This window comes from Euphorbia lathyris, chromosome 2 (assembly GCF_963576675.1).
Source record: "Euphorbia lathyris chromosome 2, ddEupLath1.1, whole genome shotgun sequence".
NCBI lineage: Eukaryota > Viridiplantae > Streptophyta > Magnoliopsida > Malpighiales > Euphorbiaceae > Euphorbia > Euphorbia lathyris.
In genome coordinates, this window is record NC_088911.1 from 137205492 (window position 1) to 137214501 (window position 9010).

The window sequence follows — 9010 nt, forward strand, 5'->3', positions numbered from 1 at the left end:
CCCCTTGTGGAACTGAAACAAACAGAAAAGGGATTTCAAGGTCATTCCATTCCTTTCTCTTTGTTTTCCTTTCTTGATTCCATTCTGTTACCCCTGTGCGAACCAAGCGCCCCTTTATTTTTTAAAATTAATCCCCTAATCTTTAATTTTTATACAAATTGAGTTCCTCACCCTGGTGGGATTTTCAGAAATTGTCGTGGTTTTGTTATTGGCTGCTATGCTATTAACCTCTCTAGTTCTTATGCGCACATTGCCGAGCTGGCTGTCATTATTTTTGCAGTAGAATCTGCCTGGGAACGGGGGTGGCACAATCTTTGGATTGAATCGGATTTTGCATATGCGGTGGATATGCTAAACAAAAGGATTACCATGGCTCCCTGGAAAATTAGACAAGACTGGCTTCAGTGTTTATCTAGATTCTCGAATATGAATTGCAGAATCACTCATATCTATCGAGAGGGCAATCAGGCGGCGGATCAACTTGCCCGTTTTGGCAAGACGGCTACGGCTCTTACATGGTGGCATTCGCTCCTCATTTTTGTCAATCGTCTGTTTTTGACGACCTATGTAATGTTGCTCATGTTCGTTTTCCTTGATTTTTCTGTTTTGAACCTTTTTATTTTCCTTTTCCCCCTTTGTAATTTTTCTTTTTTTTAATAATATTTCGGGTTGATTTGGTGTGTTAGGGGTGCCAACCTAGTTGGGATGTCTAGCCACTTAATCGCGTCCCAATCTTTCATGCAAAAAAAGAGTTCCTCACCAACTGCTCTTTAACTAAATCGTTGGTGAAAGGTTCAATGCATATGAAAATTAATGGGTCTAATTTGAATCATCTTTTATCAGTATGCTTGTCTTTAACTTTTCTTCGTATTTAACATCTAAATTCTTCAGATCCAGAAGAATGGAACTGAAATTATCAAAGTGTAACTTTAGGGGTGCACCTTCTGCCATATTGAACATATGAATACGATGCTTTATAACAAGCTTACTGGTGAGGTTTTTGGACATGTAGGGAGACTGGAGTTTCTTCCATAAACCTTATGGAGTCTTCTCATGAATGACTTCACACAGGACCGTGTTTGACAAACATAATTGAATGGATGCCAAAGCTTTAATAATTGTTCTTCTCCTTTGTTAATATGGAAGATAACTCGTCTAATATCACCTTGTTTAAATTAATTATATGTCAAAATAGTCTTCATTTTGCTTGCCATAGGGCCAAGGTGATAGTACGGTTGCACTTTTCAGTATCGTTTTTTTAATCACCTCAGTAGATCCCAAAATAAATACTATTTGGCTTTGATACCGATTTGTTAGGAAAAATCCCGCTGCGGAATAAAAGATTTATTTGAGTATATAAAATGACAAAAAAAAAGAACAACAAACTAAATAACACAGAGGTTTACGTGACTCGACAATGTACCTACTTCATGGGAAAAGAAGACCAGAAACTATTCTATTAGAGAACTGAAAGTGGTACAAAAAAAATGATAAAATAACACTTAAAAACTTGACCCCAATATACTCAAAGCCTCACAATTCTATCTTAGACAATCTCTCAACCAGCAATTAAGTTGTTATTTGCTTTGATGCCTAAAATTTATTCTAAGGCATGTTATTTATAAAAGATGAATATAATATGAATGAGTAATTTTGTGTAAACAAAAGAAAGGTTAAATTTAGAATTAAGTCCTTAAACTTTTATGGTTTTAAAGAATGAGCTCCTGATCATTTATTTTTCAAAATTAATCACTTGATCTTCAATTTTTATATTGATTGAGCCCTCACTAATGGCTCCGTAACTAAATCATTAGTGAAAGGGTCAATGGATGTGGAAATTAAAAATTAAGGGTTTAATCTTTAAATCTTTAAAAAAAAAGTTTGAGAGCTTAAATATATATATGGGTTAAGGTGCAAAAATACCCCTAACGTTTTGGGTTAGGAGCAATTTTACCCCTAACGTCTAAAATGGTGCAATTTTGCCCCTAACGTTTGTAGCCAAGAGCAATTTTACCCCTAACGTTAGTAATTTGGGTCAATTTCAGACACTATTATAAAACACACATATTTTCATTCATTATTTTGCACCAATTGCATATCAATTCATTTTAAAAAAAGGATTTCATGTTTTTTGTAATTTAATAATAGAATTGGAGATTAATATTTATAAATTCGGTGAATTTTTTGAATTTTTTTATCTAATTCGTACAAAAGACATTATATTTTTTTTATTTTTTTATTTTTTTCACATCCCAACATATGTTTATGATTTGTTACTGATAAAATGACACACATGTGAAGTGTAGATGATAAGATTCATGACCGAAAAAACAGTTTGATGAATTATTTCTGAAATTGACCCAATTTATCAACGTTAGGGGTAAAATTGCTCTTGACTATAAACGTTAGGGGTAAAATTGCTCCTGACGCAAAACGTTAGGGGTATTTTTGTATCTTAACCCTATATATATATATATATATATATATATATATATATATATATATATATATATATATTTTAAATGAGCATGAACTAGAGAGCTCACTTTATTATAGGTTAGCTAGTTTAAGACGCTTTTATTTTATATGGTATCAGTTTGTACAACGGATTTTCTTGATATTTTTTTTATTACTCATTTTTTATATGTATAAGTTCGGAAATGAGATGCCATGTTAAATTAATTCAAATGGTATTGTTTAAAAATCAGAAACACAATGTCATCTTTATTGGTATTTTATTTTTCATTTCAATTTTACTTTTTAATTGTTGGACATATATGTATTCAAAATTTAAAGAAAAAAAATTAAAAATGATGTATTATAGTTTAAAAACAATAAGATAATTAAGTAAATAATATCAAAGCACAAGATTAAGCCTCTGAACTATTAAGACTTTATAAATCTCCAAACTTTTAGAATTTTAAAGAGTAAAGTCCCTTTTTTTTTTTTTGTAGGAACAGGAAAAGAAAACAAACAAACAAAGAAAACTAATCTGGGATCAGCCTAGGTAGGCTAACCCCAATTCTATCCTCTAGAAGAAGAGACGAAAGAAAGATGGGAGGATCAGAAAGGGTAGAAACACCTAACATCCCCTCATGCCCAGCTATCGCCAAGCGATCCGCAACCCGGTTCTGCTCCCTGTAAATGTGGCTGAACTTTAAGAACTCAAAGGAAGGGCGAAACCTTAAAATAGCTTTGATAAGATTTTGGCTGTTAAGACAAATAGCCTGGTTATCTGAAATCTTGTTGATTGCCTCCATGTTATCAGACTCCACAGATAACCTCTTTACACCCAGGCTAATGGCAAGCTTGATACCCGAAAGAATACCCCACAGTTCCGCCGAAAAGGAAGAACCCATCCCCAGGTTCTGGGTAAACCCAGACAGCCAGGCGCCACTCGCATCACGAAGAACTCCTCCGGCAGCAATCTTGTCATTGCTATGGCAGGAGTCATCCGTATTCAGTTTCACCACCCCTTCTCCTGGTCTGCTCCATCCAACGAGGTGGACCTCTCTTTTCTGGGTAAACCTGGCAAGGGGATCCCCTTTGAAGCTCTCAGTAATAATAGAGAGTTTTTTCGAGAAGAAATCAAGTAAGTCAGGAATAAAGACAGTTTTATCAGCAAAAATCTCCTCGTTCCTCCACTTCCAAATTTGGTGACAGATGATAGCAAAGAAAATGTCACTATGCTCCATGTTAGCCAATAATTTCCCACTAACACCATCAAAGATTAAAGTCCCTAATATTTAATTTCACATATCCTGAGCTTCCATTAGTGACTTAGATAATAAAACCGTTAGTGAAACGCTTAATACATGTAAAAATTAAAGATCAGAAGCTTAATCTTTACTATTATTAAAATTCAGAAACTTAATTATGGGTAAAAATATTCATTATGTGATTTGATATTGTTTATTTTTGGCCTAATATATCACAAACTCCCTGGACTTGTTCATAATAGTAGATTTGATTCCTTAAACTTTACAAGTGTCTCACCAGTTCCTTGAACTTGATTATTTGGTATCACCAACTCCCTGAGCTTGTCCATAAAAGTAGATTAGCTCATTGAACTTTATAAGTGTCTCACCAACTCCGTCAACTTGCTTATTCTGTAACAACTAAATACAAAAACCTATTAAAACTAAATTCTAAAAATACATTTTCATCAATTCGAGAGGTAATTTTTTCTCTTCTCTTACCTTTCAACCTATTATAAGAGTTAGTGGTACATGTTTGAGAGATCGAATGACTGAATGAGGATTGAGAGTTAGTATTGTGATTTTTGTAGGATATTACTATCTACCGCACCCAAATTACTTATCGCCGCACCTATTGGACTATTTTGCCCTTGGCATAAAATTTTTGTCAAAATTGGGAAAAAAAAATTTTGAGAGAAAATTCAAAATTTAGCTTAAACGGATGCGGCATACATTCCCACCATGGTGGGAACGGATGCGGCATCCGTTCTAGCCATGGTGGGAATGGTATGTCGCATCCGTTTAGGTTAAATTTTGAAATATACAAAATCGTAAAATTGTTAGTGACGAAAAATACTAAATCATTCAATTTTTTGTGACGAAAAATTAAAAATTCTCCTATTTTTTGTGACGAAAAATGCAAAATCGTCATGAAAAATATGTATTATTTTCATGAGTTGTTTGATAAAAAGATGTAAATCTTAATGTTTCCAACTCGTAATCATCCATTTTCGGGGTTCGGATTGTCACACATCAATTATTTTCATAATTTCAATTATTGTTGTTCGGGTTTATGATTTTGGAGAGAGAATTTTCAGTTTTTGATTAAAATTATGAGAATGGCAAAAAAGTCCAAAAGTGGCGGTGAAAATGAATTTGATAGCGGTATTTAGCAGCTCACTTTTTGTATTTATTGTTACCGAATAAGCAAGTTTAGGGAGTTAGTCAAACACTTATAAAGTTCAGGGAGCTAGTCTACTTTTATGAACATGTTCAGGAAGTTGGCGATACAGAATAATCAAGTTGAAAAAGTTAGTGAAATACCCCTAAAGTTTAGGGAGTCAATCTACCATTATGGACAAGTTCATGAGCTAACCTTCTTTAATTATCTGTTACTTAATCCCAAAATTGACACGAAAGTAATAAGACTTGAATGGATGTTTTCCAATTGCAAAATTGACATGGAATGAAACTAATAAGACTTACAAACACAGAATCTACCAAAAAATTTAGAATATTTACGCATTCTTTTTTCTATATTAATTAGTATTTAATCATAATTAAGATCCATTTCGAAACAAATTGATGCAAATTAAAAAGAATACAAACCAACAAAGGAGAGAATTAGAGAATTCAATAGCCTAACAAATAATTTTGCAGTTCCAAAGAGGAAAAAGAAGAAGAAGAAGTTGCAATTAATCAGAATTAATAAAAGAAAAAACCTAATTAACACAAATAAAACCACATAAATTTTTCCTTAATTATCTTTATCTTTATCTTATCTTATCTTATCTTCCTCTTGGATTCACAATCTGTGAAAAAATGTCACTGTTGTTGAAATCATCAGTATCTTCACTCACTGAGCTCTCCTCTTCAATGCTAAGCATTTGTCTATGCAATGCATACTGATCATTAGCTTTGCTTTCTGCAACCAGTTTAGCCCCGGCCGGATTATCCTGCATTTGAAGACAAAATTCGAGGTTCCACAACACGTCCCCCATCGACGGGCGATGAATTCCGTGGTCCGAAAGGCATTTCTCCGCGGTTTCTGCGAATTTCTTCAGGCATTCGGGTTGTATTTCGGCTTTGATATGTTGATCGATGAGGTCTTCGATGATCCCCTTCTTTTGACAATGTAATGCCCAATCGGCGAGAGAGACTTGTTCTTTTGCGAGGTTCGGGTTTAGAGCTGGCCTCGCGCATAATACCTCGAAAAGGACTACTCCGAATGAGTATATGTCAGATTTCTCGGTTAATTGTTGTCTCTTGAAGTATTCGGGGTCTAGGTATCCGAAACTTCCTTTTACGACTGTGCTTACGTGGGCTTGGTTGTTGAGGTTTGGTCCGGTTTTCGATAGGCCGAAATCGGATACTTTTGCTACCCATTTGTCGTCGAGGAGAATGTTTGTTGTCTTTACGTCTCTGTGGATTATAGTGTATTTCGCGCCCGTGTGGAGATAGTGAAGTCCTCGTGCTGCACCGATGCAAATTTCTAATCTTTGCTTCCATGTAAGTGAACAAGTAGGCTTGATTCCTTTGTAGATGTGTTCTCTAAGAGTGCCATTTGCCATGAAATCATAAACAAGAGCCATTTCACCGTCTTCTTCGCAGAAACCGATCAAGGAGACTAAATGTTTGTGTCTTAGCTTGGAAAGCATTTCGATTTCCGTTTGGAATTCGTTTACTCCTTGTTCTGAAGACGGGTTTGATCGCTTGATAGCAACTTTTGTTCCTTGATCGATAACGCCTTTGTAAACCTTTCCGAATCCTCCAACTCCTATTACATTGTTCTCGTCGAAGTTTTTTGTAGCATGTTTGATTTCCGGGAGAGAGAAATGGCGACATAGGCCTTGTGCAAGCGTCGAGAGATGGCTACTCGTTGTACTTTTCCCTGCAATTAGCAACATCGTTACAATTATCATTTTCGTTGCAATTATCGTTACAATTATATATAATATAGACACGATTTCTTAATACATAACCAACTTCTCCAACTTGCATTTGAATATCTAATGATCCCTCAAACTTTTAAAACGACATTTATATCACTTCCAATTTCGTCATCTCAATTTGCATAAAATGATCTTTCTATCACCTCAACTTGATTAAACTACCAGTATCGCATAAAAATAAGAATTTAGAAAGTACAGTTTAAACAAGTTGAGAGATGATCGTTTTTTTAAAGTTCAACAACGCATTTGGATGAGTTGTTTATGTATTAAGCTTATATAAATAACATAACACGATTTTAAAATTGACACTCAAACCTGAAATTGTTGATTTGCTCGTTGATGTATGGGAATGTCCGTACAAAGGCAACCAATTATGACTCCCGGATTGACTTCCGCTCAAACCCCTTTTTTTCCTGAACACAAAAATGGAGATAACAAAGGCTACAGCTAATCCAGCTGCCCCACCGGCGATGCCACCGACTATCGCACTGGTGCTAGAACTTGGCGACGAAAAACCCTTCTTTTCTTGCGCAGCGACCAACATTGGCGACGGAACCGGATTAGGGCCGGCTAGATTTCCATTAGGATCATTTAGCTTAAAAATCTCCAACCCATTCAAAACTGCATCATAATATTCAGGCTTCAAATCAACACTAGGATGCAATGCCACCCATAATTCCTCATCTCCAGGCTGATCAGCAACATAAACGGTAAAATCCTTATACACCGGAGCCCCTTGCGACGATGACCATCCGATCACATCTGCATCCGCCTGAGCCGTTTGATTGTTAATGAAAATATCAAAAGGTCTCTGATTCGGTTTCGTCATTAGAAAATCGCAAAAATGGAATCTCAGAAGATAGGTAAAATTAGCATCAACATCAAATATCCATGTGAGATTGTAATTCTTGTTCACATCGTTATCCGGCCCCATAGATCTCGCCGTTTTATAAACATCCAACGGCGCAATCGATTTAGGAACATCCGTCGTCGGATATTGAATGGAACTGTTAGCTTCCCTTGTTATTCCGATTGCTGCTCCGAACAAATACGGCGTGTCATCGTACCAAATCCGTGTTAAACCCGAATCATTTATCGCTGGAATAAACTGACCACCGACGTTTAATCTGAACAATGTTTGGAGAGTATTAGCAGAAATATCAGTCGTTTCGTCGCTAAAACCAACCATGCTTGCACTATTCTGATAAATCTCCGGCATCGGAATTACTTCAATACCGTTCACAAAAGCATACGAATCCTTGTAATTTTTCGACGGTGTAAATTTCAGATCCAGCTTACCAGACTCCGCCTCTGTGAGACTGTATTCCTTGATTATATACGCCATTGTCAGAGCTTCAGCAGTAATCGATGCGCTGAAATTGTTGAGAAGTTGAAATTTATTCGCCGTAACAGCGAAAAACGACGTGTTTGGATTCAAAGAGCTATAAGTGTTAGGATAAAAATGCAATCGGACCCATAGCCGGCTCTTTTTCGGAACCGGAAACGAATAAGTAAAATCAGAGGTAAAAATCCTCGCCGTCATGTACGGTACCGTCGACGGCAAAGAAGGATCCTGACTATCTGCTGTAGCAGTAATAGAATTACCGGAAGAACTTACAAATTTCGAATCAGGCTCCCATTTCCGTCCATCTCCGTCGGTGCCGGTGCCTGAGGCTCCACAATCAAGTACATAAGAGGTTGAATCCGCCGCGGAAATTTTATTGAATTCGAAGAGGAAGAAGAAGATGAATGAAAGGAAAATCTGGGCATTTCGGCTCATATCTATGAAAAAACAGAGGAAATTGAAAACAGAGTGCAGGAAAACAGATGAGAAATAAGATTGAATATAAAAAATTGTCTTCCTGCACAATGAATCTCTCCTGATTCCAGAAAAAAGATGAACAAATTAAGTGATTAAAGTTTGAATTTCATTGAATCTGATTTAGGTTTTTGTGTGTTACTAGGAGGAGGAGGAGGAGCAGAGAAAAGAGAGGAAGGAGAAAGAGTTTCTTCCCTGTCCAAAATTTTCTCCGACTCTCTGAGAATATGGGTGTGCTCTGTTTTCTTTCATTCTTTTGTTTTTTCTTTTTTTTTTTTCGCCAAGGTGTAACGGTGACCGTAGAGAAACGGAAGGGGAAAAACGGTAAGATTCAATATTAACAGCTTTAACCGCCCGTAAAAAATGGAGGTTATTTATGGGGTTTTGAGTTTTTCTTTTAGTAAACTTTTGTAACTTATTTTATTACCTTAATTCCATAGTACTTTTTTAATAATTAAATGAGATTAAATCCATATTTGGACACTATGGTAATCCAAATATCTTTTTTCACTAGTGCCATCAATATTGTTTGTAGGTGATAT

The 9010-nt window shown here is 35.8% G+C and overlaps 1 protein-coding gene across 1 annotated transcript; it reads right to left on the minus strand.

Moving 5' to 3' along the window:
• Positions 1-5485: 5485 nt before the first annotated feature.
• On the minus strand, positions 5486-8596 carry LOC136217021 (receptor-like protein kinase ANXUR2). Its single transcript, XM_066003589.1, has 2 exons — positions 6965-8596; positions 5486-6588 (listed from the first exon to the last, which is right to left on the minus strand). Exons 1-2 carry the CDS (start codon positions 8427-8429, stop codon positions 5486-5488), a joined length of 2568 nt encoding a protein of 855 aa, XP_065859661.1. The 5' UTR covers positions 8430-8596.
• Positions 8597-9010: the final 414 nt, after the last annotated feature.

Bases quoted from the DNA above. Each gene is read 5' to 3' on its own strand.
- LOC136217021 (XM_066003589.1), bottom strand. From the start codon at position 8,429: ATGAGCCGAAATGCCCAGATTTTCCTTTCATTCATCTTCTTCTTCCTC. The intron at 6,589-6,964 runs GTTTGAGTGTCA...TGCTAATTGCAG, and splicing joins GAGCAAATCAACAATTTCAG to GGAAAAGTACAACGAGTAGC.